The sequence below is a fragment of the Citrus clementina genome, unplaced genomic scaffold (assembly GCF_000493195.1).
Source record: "Citrus clementina cultivar Clemenules unplaced genomic scaffold, Citrus_clementina_v1.0 scaffold_5, whole genome shotgun sequence".
In the NCBI taxonomy this organism is placed as follows: domain Eukaryota; kingdom Viridiplantae; phylum Streptophyta; class Magnoliopsida; order Sapindales; family Rutaceae; genus Citrus; species Citrus x clementina.
In genome coordinates this window covers 29214392-29236216 of record NW_006262201.1, presented here as the reverse complement: position 1 = coordinate 29236216, position 21825 = coordinate 29214392, and the positions used below count along the sequence as shown (strand labels likewise).

Genomic DNA, 21825 nt, shown 5'->3' with positions numbered 1-21825 from the left:
GGTGCACTGCACTCATGCCACTAATTTTTCGAACAGTTAACTTCCAATGGGCTGAAGTTACTTAAATACAGCGGTTGAGCACAGGGACCCCTCATGTGTTAGTATAAAATTGCCCATCCCATTATGGGCGAAAATAACACAATTAAGGATATACTTGTCCATAATATACTACTGTACAGGGTATGTCAAAATTGCTCAACAATATTTGACTTTAGTCACGTATTAATTCGGTAAAATATAGAAAATAATTAGAATGATTTATGTCAGTCCACATAATGTGAGAAATAAATCTAACAATACATCCAGAGGACTATTTATATATAAGTTTCTTGTTAAACACAAACCAAAAAAGAAATAGCTAGAAATCAGATAATCCAAATCTATATAATATGGAGTTCTCTCGTGGAGCCTTCGATTCTGGATCTGGCACATGAAGTCACGATCCTCTTGAATTTTTATAACAAAATTATTATTTTATTAGACCCAAGTGGATTGCAGTACATCCAGAGGACTATTTATATATAAGTTTCTTGTTAAACACAAACCAGCTGAGTCTGCAGGAGAGGGAAGGAAAAAAAAAGAAAAAGAAATAGGTAGAAATCAGATAATCCAAATCTATATAATATGGAGTTCTCTCGTGGAGCCTTCGATTCTGGATCTGGCACATGAAGTCACGATCCTCTTGAATTTTTATAACAAAATTATTATTTTATTAGACCCAAGTGGATTGCAGTACATCCAGAGGACTATTTATATGAGTTTCTTATTAAACACAAACCAGCTGAGTCTGGAGGAGAAGGGAGAAAAAAACAAAGAAACAGCTAGAAACCAGATAATCCAAATCTATATAATATGGAGGCAGAAGCGACAGATATTGGGAGTTCTCTCGTGGAGCCTTCGATTCTGGAGCTGGCACATAATAAGCCACTGATCACAATTCCTCCACGTTATGTTCGCCCTGAGATGGACCATCCCTTGATTCGCACCGACGATTCTTCAGCACAACAACTTCCAGTCATTGATATGCACAAGTTGCTCTCTGGAGATGACTCAGAGCTTGAGAAGCTTGACCGTGCATGTAAAGAGTGGGGTTTCTGTCAGGTACATAACAATTTAGGAGTGATATTCAGATAATAAAAATTAGACAAAACGTTGACAAAAAGGAAGTAAATCGGTACCGGATTAGTCACTTGATTGTAAACACAGTAAACAGAGACTAATTTATCGTTGTTTTTGTTCGCATTTTATCAGCTCTCCGTTTCTTTGGCTTTTTCCATAAAAATCATTTTGTTTCCTGCACTTCAGAATTTCCTTTATGACCCATGTATATATGGAAAGGACATCTTGCTTTAATTTGCATACATGCAGTTGATGAATCATGGAGTGAGCAGTTCATTGGTGGAGAAAGTGAAAGCAGAGATTCAAGACTTCTTTAATCTTCCAATAGATGAGAAAAAGAAGTTTTGGCAACAGCCAGGAGATATTGAGGGATTTGGGCAGCTCTTTATTACGTCTGAAGAGCAGAAACTTGATTGGGGATACGGCTTTACTTTGACCACATTCCCAACTCATCTGAGGAAACCCCACTTGTTCCCCAAGTTGCCTCTTCCATTCAGGTTCTATATTTGAAGCGTAGAGTTTTGCTATATAGTATATTCTATCTTATGATAATTACTGGACTGTATAGCGTAATTTGCATGCAGAGATGACTTGGAAGTTTACTTGACAGAACTTAAAAATCTTGCCCTGAAAATCCTTGACCAAATGGCTAAAGCTCTAAGAATGGATCCCAATGATATGAAAGAGTTGTTTGAAAACGGGATGCAATCACTCAGGATGAATTATTATCCTCCTTGTCCGCAACCAGAACAAGTTGTCGGCCATAATTCTCATTGTGATACCTCCGCCCTCACCCTCCTCCTCCAAGTCAATGAGATGGATGGTCTCCAAATTAAGAAAGATGGAAAATGGGTTGCTGTTAAACCCCTCCCGGATGCCTTTGTAGTCAATATTGGTGACGCTTTAGAGGTAACACTTGTCATTTTCTATAGCCTATGACTAATGCTATATTCTACGTACTTTGTATCTCTAGTAATGTCATGTGATATCTGACGTGTTTTTCATTGTAAGTGGAGTACAATTATTGTATAATTTGTATTAATGATAGAAAATAAAGTCAACTAACACCGAATTCATAAAAAAGAAAAAAGGGTTGGGAACACCTTGCTTGCGATAAAAATTATGTTGTTAGCATGGGATGTGTAGATGATAACTGGTTTCATCTATTTATGTTCTTTTTTTATTTATTTACTTTATTATGTTGTAGATTTTTACCAATGGAACTTATCGTAGTATCGAACATCGTGCGACTGTAAACTCAGCGAAGGAAAGATTATCTTTTGCTACATTTTACAACCCGAAATTAGATGGAGAATTGGGTCCAGCACCAAGTCTTATCACTCCGAAAACTCCAACATTGTTTAAAAAAATAAGTGTGACAGATTACTTCAAAAGATTTTTTTCAAGTGAGCTGCGTGGAAAGTCTTTTATTGATTTCTTGAAAATTCAAGACCAGGGCACTTAAAAGTTGTTGATTGCTACCAGTTACATGACGAGATTACACGGAGTCCATTCTGATAAAATAAGTCAATTAAGTTGTGAACTTATTCTGTTGGATTGTGTTTAGACTTGCTGGGCTGTGTATACTCCAATGGATAAACTTAAATAAGTCTACGGAGTTGTGTAACTTGTATTTGTGTGTAAACTATAACTAGTAGAAAAGTTAAAATAAAAGTCCATAATAAATTTTATGCATATTCTATGTTGTCGATTTATATATATCTGCAGTTTCAATTGTTGTCCTATGACCTGATTTGAACCTACAATTGAGATTGGCGTATGATGACTTGAAGTGATTATTTTCAACAAATGTGAATTCTTTCTATTTTGCCTGGAAAGTTTAAAAGATGACAGTTTTCAATTTTGCTTTTGAAAAGATGATGTTTATGATGGTCCCTTTAAAACCATATTCATTGTATAACACACGGTGCTCTTTCATGGAAAAAGCTTATAATATTTTGCTTCCACTCATCGTGGTCTATTTTTTCATTGACTTTATACGGAAAAATTATATCGAACATCCAACATTGTTTAAAAAATGATAAAAATAAATTGATGAAGGAATATGAGACAAAAGTAAAAAGTTATAAAAAAGCTGTTAGTCTCCTTTTTTTTTTTTAAATATGATAATATAGTGCTTTTTGAAACAAAAAGCTTTGTATGTCTCTCTTTATAGAGAAACACTTTACTGACTTTTTTTTAAAATTTGAATTAGTCATTCATCTATCTCATAATTTAATTCAATTTGAATAATTAAAATCACTTATAGATTTAGATTATTCAACTATAAATTATAATTAAATATAACGTATGACTAATTTCAAATCAAATGTAAAGAAAATTGTTCTCACTTTCCTTGAAGGTGAGACATTAGTATTTTAAAATATCAATAAAAAATAAGAAATTCCTTATATAATGATATAAATTACATCGATCATAGAGTTGCACTAAATAAGCACGGAGTTATATGAGGTAAACTATACTCAAGTTACTTTGTTTAATTCTATAATTAATATAACGTAGATCATTATGTAAGGGATCAAGATCCAACAAAATTCCAAAAAACAAGTCAGGCCTCGTGCAAACCTAATCTCCAAAAAGCAAGTCAGGCCACGTGCAAACCTAATGTATATATCCTTTATGCTGAATAATCTTGCTCAAGCAATGTGGTCAGACATCCAAATTTGAAAAATGCTTAAGCGTGGCATTTACTTTCCATATTATATCAACAAAAATTGACAAAAATAATACATGTAATTGGTTTTTCCAACACATGATTTTTTTTAAATATTATTATTAAAGAATAAAATATAAATATTGATAAATGTTGAAGATATTATTACACATCGGTTGAGAATATTTATAAGGTTATTATTATAAGCTTGACATAATCTCAACTCTTTTAAATTAGTTTTTGTGTATAAGTTAGAAAAATTGACTTTTATGTGATATTAGTGTCAAAATCATACATGAGTAGTCTCACACCACCATTCCATTTCGATCAGTTCGATTTTGCGATCCAGTTCGATTCACCAACGGGTTGGTTCGGTTCAAAATGGATGAGGAAGCCCTTGGCTGGTGATTAGATTCATTCAACAATTTATTTATAAAACACCCAACAAATTAAACTCCAATTTACGAAACCCAACTCACAAAATTAAGGAAAACAAGTGTTTTGAAATTCATGTGTGGAATGGATTATTGAGCATGGCAGCTGCTACAAGCACACTTAAAATTGATTCAATTGAAAACACAGCCTCCTCGTGAACTTCATGAAAATCTATTTGCATGTTTCAAATAATTTGTAATTATAAAACTGACCATTTCATTTGCTTCCAAATCTTTCCGTCAAAATCAACGAATAAATAAAAAATTAAACACAAGTTATACAACTCCAGCGACGCGACAGCGGGCTACCGACGACACGAGCACGACCGGATGAACTAAGACAGGCTGGCTGCGCCGACGACGACAGGCTGACACAAGCGCGATGGCGACGATGACGGCGACAGGCTGGCTGATAAGGGACAGTGGTGGATGGGATGTGTGTATCGGCGAGAGTAATTACATTAATTGCATATTATATCTTATCCATGATAATATAAAATAAAAAATAATTAAATAAGCAAATATAACTTCTTAAACAGTTAGTTTTCATAATTTTAGTTAATTTTTATGTATTAATCTAAATAACTGAGATTTTTTTCTTTTTGTTGTGATATATTTGAAACTTTGAACGTATTATTTTGGCTTTATTTAAATTTTATTCAATTTTAAATTTAACATAATCAAAAATTCTTAACCCACAAACTAACCCATAAAATGATGAATTAGATATAGATTAGGTTAAACCCGCATCCGATCTATAGACACATAGATTTGATTTGATTTGAATTTCACCAATCCGTGGATTAAATTAAATTAAAAATTTATAATCCCTAAAATTATAAATTTGATCCAATCCATAAAATTTAATTCATGAATACCACTACTTCACTCCGGTCAAGGAGTTGGTCCCTTTTCCAAGTCGTAGGTATTTAGTTATCTATTTGATCAATTAATGTATAAAATATCTTCTTTACTATTTAAAGCAATATTTTTCTAATGACTCTACTTGAATAATTGAGAACCCTGTGTAGTCTTGTTTAATCACAAGAGTTTGGAGAAGAAAGAAGGGTAATTAGTCAAAAACCATGGCAGCAAAAGCAACAACGATAGCAAGTTCTCCCGCGGAACCTTCGATTCAGGAGCAGGCAGTGAAGCCAATGATGACTAAAGTTCCACCACGATATGTTTGCCGTGATGTAAAAGGTGTAATGATTTGCAACGACGACAATTCTTCAACAGAACAACTTCCGGTCATCGACCAGCAGAAATTGCTCTTTGGATATGATTCCGAGCTTGAGAAACTTGATCTTGAATGCAGAGAGCGGGGTTTCTTGATAATTATTGGTTAATTTGTTAGTCAACTTTTTTAATGGATAAATTAATTAATGTTCTCAACATTGTAGCATGGGTATTATTACTATAATGGCAAGGAAAAATATGGGCAAAATGTCACATATTTAATAGTAAAAATATCTTGAGGTATTTTTCAAAAGTATAGAGACTAAATAGGCACTTAATTTAAAATATAAGGAATAAATGAACATTTACTCATTGAGAATTATTAATGGAATTAAAAATAAATAGGAAAAGAATTGGAGTAAAGATACGTGAAGAAAAAAAAATAAAAATAATAGTGAACTTAAATTTTCTGATTTTATTTGTTAATCAATTAAAGATAATTTTGGTTTTATGTAAAATATGTAAAGATATATATAAAATTGTATTAAGTATAAAATTGATTTTTAAAATCAAGTTTTATCAAGATTAATTTTTTAAAAAAATTACTAGATACCTTAGATTGTAACCTTTTAAAATTACTTTGGAGTCTCAATAGTAATCGTAAATGAGCCCTTGGTCAAGATGAAACAAAAATAAATTTAAATTAATGATGCACTTGAAAAAGTCATGGCCCCCTCTAAATTTCGTAATTTCTACCAATGACACGGACCGATCAACAAAAAAATATCCCAATAATTTCATAACTTCTAGATTGGAGACGAAAACTTGATAGCTACAGTTGTCCATTTGTCATTGTTGTCTATGTGTCTATATCTAATTTACCATTTTACAACGAAACAGTATTTGGAAAAAAAAAACGTGTACATAAATTTGTGTGGTCAGCCTGGTTTTACCATTCAAAATGGCAATTCAGTGAGATTATTTAAAAATTAACCACACAATGTGAGAGACTACATGGATAAGAATACTATTTTATTGTAAAATCTTTCATGATTAGCAGCTACACAAGTCATTTAATTAAAGGAATATTTGACACCATTTAACGCACACTCAAATTCAATAATCTTATTTAAACCCGAGAACTTTCTTTAATAACAAATCTAAATCATCAATTGTAAAATAAAATATTAAAGGTTTAATAAATACCCAACAAGTTACCAGCTATAGAAATTGAAAATAAAAAATGGTTTATGCAGAAAATATAAGTAACATTATTTTTAAAAAACTTTAAATTTAAATTCCAAAAAAAAAGGAAAAAACCAGCTGCATATATATTGTTGGTGCTTGAAGATATCAATTAGAAATACAAATTGGACTCTAACTAGTCTGCAACTCTCTAGTAAAATTTAATCAGTTATCAATTATATTATATTATATTATATTATATTATATTATATTATATTATATTATATTATATTATATTATAATAGTTATCTAGAATGAAGTTTTTTTTTTCTTAATACAAAAATAAAATTGGATAAATGATAGTAAGATATAAATAGAGAGGTTTTTTAATATTTAAAATAATATACAAAAATAAAAATTAATTTTTAAAATTTATTAAATAAGTGTACAAAATAAATTAATCAGCACTTTAATTATTTATGCAGATGATAGAAAATTCTATTCCTCAAAGTATGGACAGTAGTCAGGATTCTCTCAAATTTTTTTAATAAAATTAATATTTTATTACACCCAACTAGAGTACAGTTCATCCAGAGAGAGAGTACTATTTATTTAAGAGTTTCTTGTTAAAACACAAACCAGATGAGTCTGCAGGCGAGAGGAGGAAAAACCAAAAGGTAATAGCTAGAAATCAGATAATCTAAATCTATATAATATGGAGGCAAAAGCAACAGTTATTGCGAGTTCTCTCGTGGAGCCTTCGATTCTGGAGCTCGCAAATAATAAGCCACTGACCACTGTTCCTCCACGTTATGTCCCTGACCAGGGCCGGCTTTAGAGTGTTTGGGGCCTTAGGCGAAATTTTTTTATGAGGCCTCTATTTGTTTTGTAATTTCAATGCTCAAAGAAATAAAAAAAAAAAAACTCAAAATTTATTTCATTTGTAATTCTTCAATTTTAAAAATAAAACCTAAAAAAAAAAGTTAAGAAGATATTTTTTTATTCCATTAAAACTATTACAAAATAAACAATCAAATAAATACGAATAATATTATTTTCAAATAAGATATTTAGAATGATAGAACATAAAAAGTTGAGATGATGAATTAATGATCAGATAATAGAAATGGACTTTGTATTTCTATAAATTGATTTTTTTTAAATGAACCAATGAATATAATATTTTTCTTTCTAGAGAAGTGAGGAAGAAATTTTTTCATTTACTGATTTTTGAGATTACAAAGTTTTTAATGGAAATTAAAAGAAATGCTAAAAGTCAAATATTCTAACGTTAAATAATTAATTTTTTTGAGGAAATTGAAAAGATAACTAATTTAATTTTTTTTGGAAAGACTAATAATGAATGAATTAATGATTAAATAATATTATTAGTTATATCTATTTAACATTAATGTTATCAAATATAGATTTTTCATAAAAACTAATTCTTAACTGTATGATAATTAATAATTGGAGAGATGTTAATAAGCTTTTTGATTTCTTAAAATACGTAATTAAAAAAAATGAGAATTATTAAAAAAATTCAAAAAATGAGGCTTTCACAAAATATGGGGCCTTAGGCGACCGCCTTGTTCGCCTATACCTAAAGCCACCTCTGGCCCTGACATAGACCATCCCTTGATTCGCAACGACGAATCTTCAGCAGAACAACTTCCAGTCATCGACATGCACAAGCTGGTCTCTGGGGATGACTCAGAGCTTGAGAAGCTTGACCGTGCATGCAAAGACTGGGGTTTCTTTCAGGTACATAATAATTGAGCAGCGATATTCAGACAATAGAATTGGTCAAAATGTTGACTGAAAGAAGGTAAGTTGGTGTCGGTTTACTCACTTGATAGGAAAAGCAGTAAACCGACACTAGTATATCGTTGTTTTTGTTAGCGTTTTGATTATCAGTTTCTTTAGTAGTTTTCCCTCAACTTTAAATTTCCTACATGAACCGTGTACGGAAAGAACATCTTGCTTTTATTTGCATATATGCAGTTGATAAATCATGGAGTGAGCAGTTCATTGGTGGAGAAAGTGAAAGCAGAGATTCTAGACTTCTTTGATATGCCAATTGATGAGAAAAGGAAGTTTTGGCAACAACCAGGAGATATTGAGGGATTTGGGCAGCTCTTTATTGCGTCTGAAGAGCAGAAGCTTGATTGGGGATACGGCTTTACTTTGTTCACTCTCCCAAATTATCTGAGGAAACTCCACTTGTTGCCCAAGTTGCCTCTTCCATTCAGGTTCTATGTTTTTTTGTTCGTTTAAGATCCGAAGGCAAATCAAAGCGAAGATTTTTGTCATATAGTATATTCCATCCAATAATAATTACTGGACTATATATTGTTATTTGCATGCAGAGATGACTTGGAAGTTTACTTATCAGAACTGAAAAATCTGGCCCTGAAAATCCTTGATCAAATGGCTAAAGCTCTAAGAATGGATCCTAATGATATGAAAGAGTTGTTTGAAAACGGGGTACAATCATTAAGGATGAATTATTATCCTCCTTGTCCGCAACCAGAGCAAGTTATCGGCATTAATTCCCATTGTGATGCCTCCGCACTTACCATCCTCCTCCAAATCAATCAGATGGATGGTCTCCAAATAAAGAAAGATGGAAAATGGGTTGCTGTTAGACCCCTTCCAGATGCCTTTATAGTCAACATTGGAGACATTTTAGAGGTAACACTTATCATTTTCTATAGCCTATAACTACTGATAAGTAACGTACATCTTTACAGAGTTTGTATGTCTGGTAATGTGACATATGACGTGTAATTTATTGATAAGTAGAGTAGGACTATCGTATTAATGATTAAAAAAATATAGTTAACTAACACCAAATTCATAACAAGAAATTATTAGTGACATGTCGCTTGCAATACAAGCTATGTTGTTAGCATAGAATATATAGGTGATATCTAGTTTCATCAATCTATTTTTCTCCTCTTTGTACACTTTCTAGCTCATTTTTTTTCATTTACTTCATGATCTTGTAGGTTTTTACCAATGGAACTTACCGTAGTATCGAACATCGTGCAACTATGAACTCAGTGAAGGAAAGATTATCTTTTGCTACATTCTATGGTGCAAAATTAGATGGAGAATTGGGTCCAGCACCAAGTCTTATTACTCGAGAGACACCAACATTATTTAAGAGGATAAGTGTGGTAGATCACTTTAAAAGATTTTTTTCAAGTGAACTACGTGGAATATCATTTATTGATTTCTTGAGAATTCAAAACCATCGTAATTAAAAGTTGCGCTTCCAGTTACATGAGGAGATTATATGGAGTCCGTTCTGATAAAATAAATCAAATTAAGTTGTGAACTTATGAACTCTGTTGGAATTTGGATTGTGTTTAGTACTCGTTGGCTGTGTACTTCAATGGATGAAAGATAGGTATATGAAGTTGTTTCTGTGTGTAAATTATAACTAGTAGGAAAATGACATATGGTGTAGCCTTTTATAGTCTGCAGCATATATTCTGCAATATGCAATGTGAGGAAATGCTCAAATAAGACCAAGACAGGAGTAGCTATTAGTTGATAAACTCTGAATAAGTTGGTGGCTGATATTTAGTGATTATTCAGTTGCTATTTTCTCCTTTTTTCTTTTGCTTGTTAGTTCCTATTTCTAAGCAACTAAATTGCTTAGTAGTACTGCAGGGTCTATAAATGACCAAGATTTTCATTTATAAAGGCAGCAAATTATACAAAAACTGCTCCCTTCTCTAAACTTCTTCCTTCACCTTATCCGCTTCTGGTTCTTATTAATTAGTATCAGAGGACTATTCCGATAATGGACACCCATGACAAAACCAATGCTGAATTTTGCAATGAAATTAACGAGATTCCAGCCCGACTCTATTCTACCTTTCATCAAGTTAATGACACTCTACAAACAGGTTTCACAGAGGCTCAATCCTTGTGGGTTTCCCACAGCTCAAACACCACCAACACCAAAATCAATCCATTTGCTCCCTGAGAATCATCACACCAACCAGGTCAACTAAACACCTCCTGTTCTAGCTCTTTTCTTGACCAAAATCACCATCACCTCAAGCTCTCCTTTCTCAAGGTTTGGAGGAGAAGATCCCATAAGATGGAATTACAAAGCGACATAATATTTTGATTTTAAGGATATTGCTTCAGACCAGCTTGCCTCTCTCCATCTTTGAAGGTAACTAAATTCAAGGGACCATTAACTTGGAGTGAATTCACACAAACCATGCTCCAACGATTTGAACCAATAGATTACGAAGATCTATCTAAAGCTCTAATTGTAACACCCCAAATATAACACGTGCGGAGCACGTGGTAAAAGAGGTCACTCATAAATCGAAATCCTTACACAAAAATTTTAAATTGAAAAATCTCAAATTTTATTTAAATAAATCCACGAATCCATATGTCTAATACTAAATATTTTCTTCCGAAGACGTAAATATGACAGAAGTCTCAAAACTCCATAATTACAAGTTCATAAAGTAAAAAAAAAAACATAAAGGAAAGATGAGTTTATCCTTATCTTATTCAACTAGCAAAAGTAAATGAATCTTTAGCTCCAAGGATAAGCAATAAGCACACCTCTCAACAAGGTACTTAGTCTGCAAAACGTAATGGCGAGGGATGATTTGTTAACTTAATAAGTAAAATCATTCTCAATACACTAGGGTTATCGGGTAACAAAAATATTTCAAGCCTTCTTTTTATCAAAACGTGTGTTATGAATTATAAATTTCATAAAATGACATATTATAAAAAAATGGCATAAATTAATAGTAATTCATAACATCAAAAGCATAATTAATCATGGAAGCAAATTGTATAGTAGATATTCAGAAAACAAAAAGGTTAGCTCATGTCACATAGTGTTTACCTACACTCCTTGTGACTCGGTCAGAAACAGGATCAAAATCAAAATATCGTGTACATATTCAAAACAGAAACTGAATACTACTCCAAAATATATACATCGTATAATACGATCAGAATCAGAATCAAAATAACTACCAACAATGAGTCAAAATATTTAAATTCATTTTCCATACGTAATGACTTGTACGTAGCACTTTGTAGCACTCTGGCCCTCGAAATGTGACCCCCATATGGTCTTAAGAGGTGGCCCGTGAACAATGATAAATAATCTTTATCGTATACCTGGTCAAAACATTCTTATCAGACTTGTAAAAGATCATAATAATGAATTAGGCTTGCAAAACAAATTCCATTATAATATTTTAGAGACAAATTCATAAAAGATAATCATTTAGCAAAACAAATTGCATATTTAAAGGTATTTATAATATTATGTTAAAACCATGAAAGAAAAAAACACAATTTTCAGATTTGAAAACATTTACATAAACTAATTTCGTTATGAAAAACAATTAATTTTCAAAGAACTATAAAAGCACATGCACTTATAGTAGTATCAAAATAATCATACATATCAAATAAATTAAGAATAAAGCTACTTACCTCGATAGAGTAATGATTTAAACAAACCTCTAAGCCTCTAACAGCCTCAAATACCTCCAACACCTTAAACAGATACAAGATATAACTATTAACAACTTATTCTAAGAACATGATTTTCTTATTCATACATGCATAAGTCTTATTCTTAGAATTTTAACTCTTAATCTAGAAATCAAAATGGCACAATATTTTACAAAACTATTCTGGACATCCATCGGTATCTCTCATAAATATTTCAAGAGGACCTGACACCAAAAACATTTTCAAAACTATTTGTTTCTTGATAAATTCAAGCCTATCTCACAGTGCCTTAATTAAACAATATGGATTCCGAGATTTTTGTAAAATTATATATTAATAAGAAAAATATGAAATTAAAACTAGAAATACAAGACACACATATTAACCTCTATCTAAAATTTAGAATTTTTTGAGTTCATTTGACACTACAAATAATTTTGTGAATCTGGTCATTCTGCTGGAACCACAGTTTTTCAGTGCAATAGTGTCAGTTTTGAAAATCCATATAAAATTGAAAAAAAAAATTATTCAATGAGTCCTTCATGTCTAGTTTTCATAAAGACAATGTTCTTCTAAAAAAATCGCTCATAAAATATATGCTTTTTTTTTTATATTCATGTTATCCAGAATTGTTCAGTGTGTTTATTGCATCCAAGATTAACTAACATGACTCAACAATAAATTAGCGCACTAAACACAATTTGAATACGCCCTAAATCATGCATAATGGTCTGTAACAATCTAAAATCATGCCAATAAAACCCTAAATAGGGCATAACGATAGTGAAATCAAGTGGAGATAGAGAGAGTAAAACTTACCAATAGTTAATACTCTCTCTCCTGAGCAAAAGTTTGAATCATAAGATGTGAGTAAAAGAGTATTAAGCAGCAGAGAGAATAAAATAAAATGTTGTGGATTTAGGGTTATGGGAGAGGGAAAAGTATAAATTTGTAGGGAACCTTAGGAAACCCTATTAACTTTGGAAATAGTAACTCTTTTCCAAAATTATCCCATAAATACTAATTATGGATTTAATAATCCTTGTTAATAAGGGCAATAATGTCAATTATGATTTCTAATAAAAAATTTTAATAATTTAAAATCATGAAAATTTGGCATTACACTAACTCATTTAAAACAAACCTTAAGTGTAGAGGCCTATTAGAAAGCTTTCGAAAAATTGTCCCACCGTGTTGATAGGTTACCTGACAATTATTAGTGTGTTGTTTTATTGCAGGTCTCAAAGGCAAAATTCGCTTAGATGTCAAGATTAACCAGCTGCAAACCTTAACAGATACTATTGGTGTCACTCAACTAATCGAGGAATGTAAAAACCTGTAAAAAAAAAAAATAGTTCTTTTTGTCCTTCAATAATTGCAAGGGTACAAACAATCATGCCAAACAATTTAACTGGTTTGTTTGACCCTTCAGCAATTTAAAAAATGAACCAAGGCCCCAATAACTCGCTGATTCGCTTTCGGCACATCACAAGCCAAGAGGCAAATAAATGAAGTGAGAAGGGACTTTATTATTATTACGATGAAAAATTTTTACCTGTCACTGCTACCAAAGTGCCTAATTATTTATGATTAAAAATTCTCTAGAACACAACTATATTGAAGCTACAAAAGATAAAGTTAAACTGGATATCATTGAGTCAATATTGGAGATCTCGTACCATGCAATTGCAGCCATTGAGCATCCATAAACCATCCGCGTCTTAAGGAATTTTTGAAAAAACAAGGATATCATGGTATTGATTGATGGCAGAAACACCTACAACTTCATAAATCAATCTATAGTTTCCAAATTTAGATTGCTAGTAGTACGCAATACGAAGTTCCAAATCATGACACAAAACCATCATCATACTTCTATGTACCACTAGTATCTGCCTGCTAGGCTGTGTTAGGGGTCCAGTGGCTAGAAACCTTGTGTACCATCACAACTGATTATAGTTAGTTGACCAAGACCTTTACTTCAGATGGATAGGCTCACACTTATAGAGGTATAGGAAGACTGAAAATTCATGGACTTGAATGATAATGAATTGTTATGTTTAGATGGCACTAGTTTCTTCTTTTAGATCACTTTAGGTGATGAACAAATATGCCCCCAAGAAGTATCCTGCAGACCTTCGACCTCAATAGAATATGGTCATGCCTTTAATCCTCTTAATGAATTACCACTAAAGAGGTCTATGACCAAGACATACAGTTGCAAAAAAATCAAGGCCCAGTAAGCGTTCGTCCGTATAGGTTCCTATATTATCATAAGACTAAAATTGAAAAGATAGAAAGGGAGTTACTTGAATCTGGCACAATACGACAAAGCACCAGCCCTTTTTCATTACTAGTATTACTTGTCAAAAAAGCAGACGGGGGTGGTGCTTTATATAGATTGTCGAGTGTAAAACAACATTACCATCAAATACAAGTATCTGATACTTATAATCGATAAGCTTTTGTGTGAGTTGCACAGAGCTACATACTTTTCCAAGTTAGCATTGAGATCAAATATCATCAAATACATGTTCAAAAAGCAAAAACATCACAAGATAACATTCAGAACACATGATGGCTATTGCGAGTTTATCGTCATGCCATTTGGCTTGACCAATGCACTTTCAACATTCCAAAGCTTGATGATTGATTTATTACACCCCTGTTTACGAAAGTTTGTCCTAGTCTTTTTTTTTTAACTATATTTTTATATTTAGTAAAACTTGGGCAAATCATATTTTCCATCTTCAAATAGTCGAATAGATTTTATCTGATAACTCTCTGTTTGTGAATAATCAAAGTGTTGTTTTGGAGTTTTGGAGGCAGAGTATTTAGGCCATCTTATTTCCCTTGTTGAGTGGCAATTGATTTGAAAAAAATCCAAACCGTACTTAAGCCGCCAATTCCAAAGTCAACCAAAGAAATAAATGGTTTTTGGATTTGTCAATTTTACCGAGGCTTTGAGGAAATCACAACACCTTTAACAAGGTTATTAACAAAGGAAGACTTCTATTGGACCTTAAAAGCAAAATCTGCTTTCACCCAGTTGAAACAAGCATTAAAATCCCCTCATGTTCTCTGGTTGCTAGACTTTTCACAGTTGTTTGTTGTTGAGTGCGATGCTTATGGAGTCGGTATTAGAGCCATCTTATCACAACATGATCAGCTAGTGCCATTTTTTAGTGACACACTCAAGGGTTCAGCATTGGCCTTATCTACTTACAAGAAAGAGATGCATGTAATCATCAAGGAAATTCACAAATGGCATTCATATTTGTTGGTAAGCCTTTCATTGTTCGTGCAGACCAAAAGAGTCTCAAATTTCTAATGGAACAACACATCACACACTTGTTCAGATATGATAGCTGCCAAAAATTCTCAGAAATGATTATACGATTCAATATAAAAAAGGATTAGAAAATTAGAGAGCCAACGCTTTTTCACGATTGGCAAAGCTTGAATTTTTAGCAATCTCTCTTCCTTTAGCCGATTGATGGGCCACACTACAGAATGAAGTAGCATAAAATCCCTTATATAGCCAATTTTGACTTAATCATTAATTCAAAGAGATGGAGTCTGGTATAAACAACGAAAGCTCTTTTTGAGTCCTGCTTCTTTCTACAAGTTATTTTATAGAAAGCGCAATCATCACCAATCAGAAGGCATTTTGGCTAACAAAAAACTCTTAGCATGCTAAAATCTAGTTTTTATTAGCCTGGAATGCATGCAGAGATGAAGAATTTCATACGGTGCTGTGAAGTATTTCCATGGTGTACGGTTGAAATCTACAACCAGCAGGACTTCTTTAATCTTTACCAATTTTGGACAAAATCTGGACAAACTTTTCTTGTTGAAATCTACAACCAGCAGGACTTCTCTAATCTTTACCAATTTTGGACAAAATCTGGACAAACTTTTCTTGTTGGAAAATAATTTTCAAAATAAATGTATCTTATGGTATATACATGTCCTATTAATTGTGCCTTATAGAAAATGTACTTTTCACTAAAGACATGTCTAATTAAATGATGTCTTGTTGTAAGGACATATCCATTTAATTGTGTCGTGTAGAAAATGTATATTTTTACTAAATGATATAACTTTTCATGACAACATTTCACTTAGAGATGCATCATTTCATGGTGATATTTCATTTGAAATGGTGGTGGTTCAATTTGGACCATTGATTAAAATCAAATCTAGATCCAATGGTCATGAATGAAGGGGTATCATGAAAGATGACATCCCAAATGAGGGGGCACAAGTATATCTATAAATAGGGGTCATGTTTAAGCCATTTAGATATGAAAACAATTATCCTACACCACTCTTTTCTTAGCATTCCTTTCTAGTACGAATTTCAACATAAAACACCCATTTCTTTTGTACATTCACAATCCAATATATTGTTTTCTACAGGAACAATATATTATTTCTTGGCAGGCTTGTAACATTCAAAAGTATTCTGGTTTGCTTTCGTCGATGCACAACGCAAGCAAACAAACAAGTGCTTTATTGTATCTTGGAGGCATAGTTGCTTAACCCATGTGCATCACTCAATTGGTGGGGGCAAATAACGTCTGAAGGAAAGCGACATTTGTAACGTGCCTTGAAGCACACAAATTTTCTGCAGTTTACTTATTACTATTATTTTTCTTCCTACATACAGAGTTAGTTGTAAACACATTACTTTACGTAATAAAGTTCCACCATTATTGTTGTATTTCTCTACATTTTCCATTCCCCATAAGTTCAACCACCAACAATTCTATGGATTTCATTGATGGGCTTCCACCATCACAAGGTTACATTGTCATTATGGTAACTGTGGATCATTTGTCAAAATACACACACTTCATTAATTTGAAACATTCGTATACAGCCCTGATAGTGACTAAGGTTTTTATAGCATAGATTGTGCGATTCCATTGGACACCAACTTCCATCGTTAGTGATAAAGAAACTGGTTTTTATCCATTCATTTTGGAAGGCTTTGTTTCAAGGGACTATACCATCCACAAACTGACGAACAAATAGAAGTTGTTAATGGAATCTTAGAATAGTATGGGTGTGTTTGAGATTGAGGTTGGACAGCTATAACTTAAAAGGTATAGCACTAAAGTGTTTGATAAACACTAGATACTGTGACTTGGAAGCTATGTTGATATGATTTTTCACGTGTATGATGTAAAATTTATTATGTCTTTAATAATTTTGTCAAAATTATTATTTAAAATTTATATTTACTATATATTGTTAACCTTTGTTTCATAATTACAACTTTTTTCCATAGTAGCTGTAGCTTAAATGTTACAGCACTTCAATTCTAAACAAGATCTATCTCTATTACTTCACAAGTGAACCAAACAGCTCGATTGGCTCGATTAGCTACCTTGGGCTGAGTATAGCTATAATACGTCAACGCATATTTCCACCAAAATTTCTCCTTTTAAAGCTATCTATAGCATACCTCCTCTAACATTACTCTCCTATGTTTCAGTGTACTACTAATATTCATGTTGTGGGTGAGACACTAAAGGACCATGAATCCATTTTGTGTGATCTTCGATGCAATTTGATTGTTGCTTAAGATAGAATGAAAAATCAAGCCGATCATCATTACAGGGAAATTGTTTCTAGTGTTGGCGATTATTTGTACCTCAAATTTTTATCCTTATCATCAGAAGTCTGTAGCTTTTCGTAGTTCTCTCAACCTAGCTCCATGTTTCTTATGGCCTACAAATTGGAGTTACTAAGAGGGTCCAAATCCATAATGTGTTTTATATCAATCTCCTAAGAAAGTTGGTTGAGCCCATGCCCCTGCAGCTTTGAAACTACCCTTACATCGGAGGATACATCAACTATACTGCCAGGATACATCAGCTATACTGCCTCAGCCTGAGTGTATACTTGATAGACGTATCATTCATAAAGGAATTTATTCCTCTAAGGAGCAATGATATATGCTGCAGACTTATATCACCTGCAGTATATATTTTGTAGTATCCAATCTTAGGAAATGCTTAAATAAGACCGAGTTAGGCATAACTGTTAGTTGATAAATATCGAACAAGTTGGTGGCTAATATTTAGTGATTATTTTAGTTACTATTTCCCCTTATTTTTTGCTTGTTAGTTCCTATTTCTAAGCAATAAAGTGTGTAACTTAGTTGTGCTATAAGGTCTATTAATGACCAACATTTTCATTAATAAAGGCAGCAATTTATATAGACACTACTCCCTTCTTTAAACTTCTTGCTTCACCTTATCTATTTGTGGTTCTTATTAAAAGAAAAATAAAATAAAATTACAAAATAAATTATGTATATATTCTATGTTTCTTTGTCGATTTATGTATATATGTAATTTCAATTGTTGACCTAGGACCTAATTTTTTAATATGTAATTAAGATTGGTGTAGGTTGATTTGAAGTGATTATTTTCAAGCAACGTGGCTTCTTTCTGTTGGCCCAGAAAATTAAGGTGTTTGTGTCGAAATTTGGAAGATGACACAGCTTTTAATTTTGCTTTTGAAAAAATTATGTTTATAGTGGTACCTTGAGGTTAATTTTGGATTTTTTCGTGAATTGATTATTTTGAAATCACATTTTATTTTTAAAAAATTCAATTTACCTCTTATTCTTATTAAGAAGACAAAATAAATAAATTCATCAACCCATACTTTTTTTTTCTTATCTTTTGAACAAAAATAGAGATAATTTAAGTTTTGAAAAGTAAGGAAATAATTTATAAATAGTCAATTCATAGAGTAATTCGAAATTGATCCTAAATTGTATAATACAAGGTGGTGCCCTTTCATGCAAAAAGCTTATAATATTAAGACAGCTTCCATTTTATTTTATTTTTTTATTCGAGTCACCATGGTCTATTTAACCATTCACTTTATATGAAAAAATTAAATCAAACATCCTAAATTTCAATTTCTGAGTCAGTTACCAAAAACGGCGACTTTTTCTTGAGTAGTGATAGTCAACCCCCCACATGTTATCTCACAAGACCCCATTTTCTTTTATGCCTCATTAATTTCCAAAATTGATTGTTTGTCATATTAATGTTTATTAGAGGCTGTTTTAGACAAATAAATTTCTAAAGTTCAATATTTTAGAGTGAAAAAGAAATAAAAAATTATAAAAATAAAATCAAGCTGGGATTGTATTGTACTACTCATCAAATTGCTATAGGATGAGTGCAATATTTTGTTTCAAGAAATAAAAGCATTTGACGCTTATAACATGCAAGCTAAAATATAAAGGAGAAGAGAAGCTGCGTTATTGGGTTTGATCGAAAAGTAAATACACGACAGTTTCTATTCTTTGTGGTAATTTCAATATTAGAGGGGTCTAATGAGATGAAACGGGGGGGCCAAATAACTGTACTCCTTTTACTTCTCATACGAATTAGGGGGTGTACCAAATAAGCCTGGCCGAGCAGGGCCTGAGCTCTGTACCGACCTGGCGAGGCCCCATTTTCAGTTCGAAACATTGAACTATTAACACCCCTCCATTAATCTTATAAAACTCCGCTATTGTAATTACAATAAAAGGACAAAATATAAATTTAACTCGACCTCGACGTGGTCGGTTCTATTTCTCATAAAACTCTTCTAGTCTTTTTCAGACACACCCACACAATCCAATTAGCACATGCATTTATTTCATTGCCTCCATATCAAAAATATATTGATTTTATTATAATTAATACCCGAAAGTCTGAGAAGATTGAGGAACAAATCGTGGAAAACAGATAGATAGAGAGAAATGTTGATGAAATGCTGTGGCACAAACACAAAATGAAGTGAAAGTGTTGGGTAGCAAGAATCATGCGGAACAAGAAGCAAAAATTTCATGTTTATCAATCAACAAAACTTTTGTCACCGACAAATCTGTAGATTGTGGTGGCTAGCAAGACTCCATACGGAAAAGAAAAAAAAAAGCATTTTCTTTTTTCTTTTCTTTTTCTTTTTTTGGTTTTTTTGAGTGAGAAAAATTACTATCTAGTATGATGACATTTTAAGAATTAAAGCGAGCAATTAATAGCAATAAAGGATTTTTCAGTATTATTTAATAGAATTTACTTAAAGATGGAGTTCAAGAAGATTTTAAAGGGTGCCAATAGTTGAATTCTTACATGAAATGAAATTATGTAACATGGGCCTAAAAAAATTCGACATAACCTATCTTGTAAAATGAATTTTCCAAAATGTTTAACCTGTCAACAAAACAATATTGTCTGCTAACACAAGAAGTAACGCATATGGAGTAACTTTTGATTTGATGGGGATTTTTATAGGGAAAAAAATTGAAAATAGTTTAAGAATTAGTGGTGATCGATGTGTGGAAGTGGCAGACGATAATTCCATCCATCCATGAAATAGAATGTTAAATTTTTTTAATTACTGATCATACAAACATACAAGCCACCAACTGTTCATGACATATTTGAGATAAACCAATAATTCATCTCGATTAGAAAAGTTTTCTTCAATTACATAGGTCTTGTTTGAAATTCTCAATCGGGTCATGCTAGCTAGGAAATTTGTGTAATCAAACTAAAAATTTATTTCCAAAAACTTTACCCGGCGGCTTAGCTCCGCCCTTAGTAGTATATATATCGCTCTTTCATAATAATTATGATCTCATCAAAGGAGATTATTTGTTAAGCATCTGAAATTTGAAATTTTATTAATTTTAGACTTTTTTTAATAATTTCTTTATTTATTTTTTGTAATTTATGTCTGATTTTTAAACATCTACATCTACATATAAAAAGTAAATTTTTGTTACATTATTTTTTATAAAAGGGGCTCAATAGAACGAGCTAAACTGGAATAAATTGGGGTTGGGTAACCACAAACATGTCTTGCAATATAATTAAATAAATACCCACAGGCGGGCTAGTAAATAAATGCAAACCATGAGAAACTGAATGAGTCATATTAGCCATGAAATCCGCAGCTAAATTCACTTCACGAAAAATGTGTGTGTGATGGTTGTCGAACCCAGCAAAAATAAATAGCTACTCTAAATAAATTGTGTATAGTGATTGAGCAGGGTCGTGTCCACAGAGATCGGTAATTATTTAAATCCATTTAAAATGTAAAACGTAAAATGGGAAAATTGTTGACAATAATAAAAATCAAATTAAAATAACAAGAATGCAAATTAAAGTTGTAATTCAAATTGGAGAAAGCTCTGGTTGAAGGAATTAACTCAGCTTGATTCGACTACTGATCATTGATTCAAATATAAATTATTACTACTTATGAATAGACCGGTTGAGTTGGTCCTGGTTCAGTAAACTGAAATCTCTCCTCCTTGAATTCGACCACACATGTTCTTTCAAACACAGACATATCAAAAAATTCCTTTTTGCAAGCAGGATGCAAATCATTATTGTCAGGATCAAGCACACATAGGTTTATAGCTAACAGAGTAATGTATGGACCAAGAAATAAAGTCCTATACCGTTTAAGCACACTTTGAAATTGATCTGCTAACCAAAAACCTAAATTAGGCCTCACATCATTTAACATGCACCAGATAAAATAAAATTCAGTTTTAGAGAAAACTCATGAGTGATATTTCTTTCTTAAAAACTTATATGCTAAGAATCGATGCACACATTTCAAAACAGGATCACATAAGAAAGAACTCTTTGATTTACTCGGGTCATAGGCATTGTGATCAACATATAA

At 32.1% G+C, this 21825-nt stretch overlaps 2 protein-coding genes across 2 annotated transcripts; both read left to right on the top strand.

Annotated features, from left to right (window-relative positions):
- Positions 1 to 777: 777 nt before the first annotated feature.
- LOC18041447 (protein SRG1) lies at positions 778 to 2692 on the top strand. Its single transcript, XM_006432838.2, has 4 exons — positions 778 to 1101; positions 1369 to 1616; positions 1704 to 2028; positions 2327 to 2692. The coding sequence occupies exons 1-4, from the start codon at positions 853 to 855 to the stop codon at positions 2582 to 2584; spliced, it is 1080 nt and encodes a 359-aa protein (XP_006432901.1). The 5' UTR covers positions 778 to 852; the 3' UTR covers positions 2585 to 2692.
- Positions 2693 to 7254: 4562 nt separating this feature from the next.
- LOC18041446 (protein SRG1) lies at positions 7255 to 10057 on the top strand. Its single transcript, XM_006432837.2, has 5 exons — positions 7255 to 7409; positions 8210 to 8355; positions 8596 to 8843; positions 8961 to 9285; positions 9603 to 10057. Exons 1-5 carry the CDS (start codon positions 7307 to 7309, stop codon positions 9858 to 9860), a joined length of 1080 nt encoding a protein of 359 aa, XP_006432900.2. The 5' UTR covers positions 7255 to 7306; the 3' UTR covers positions 9861 to 10057.
- Positions 10058 to 21825: the final 11768 nt, after the last annotated feature.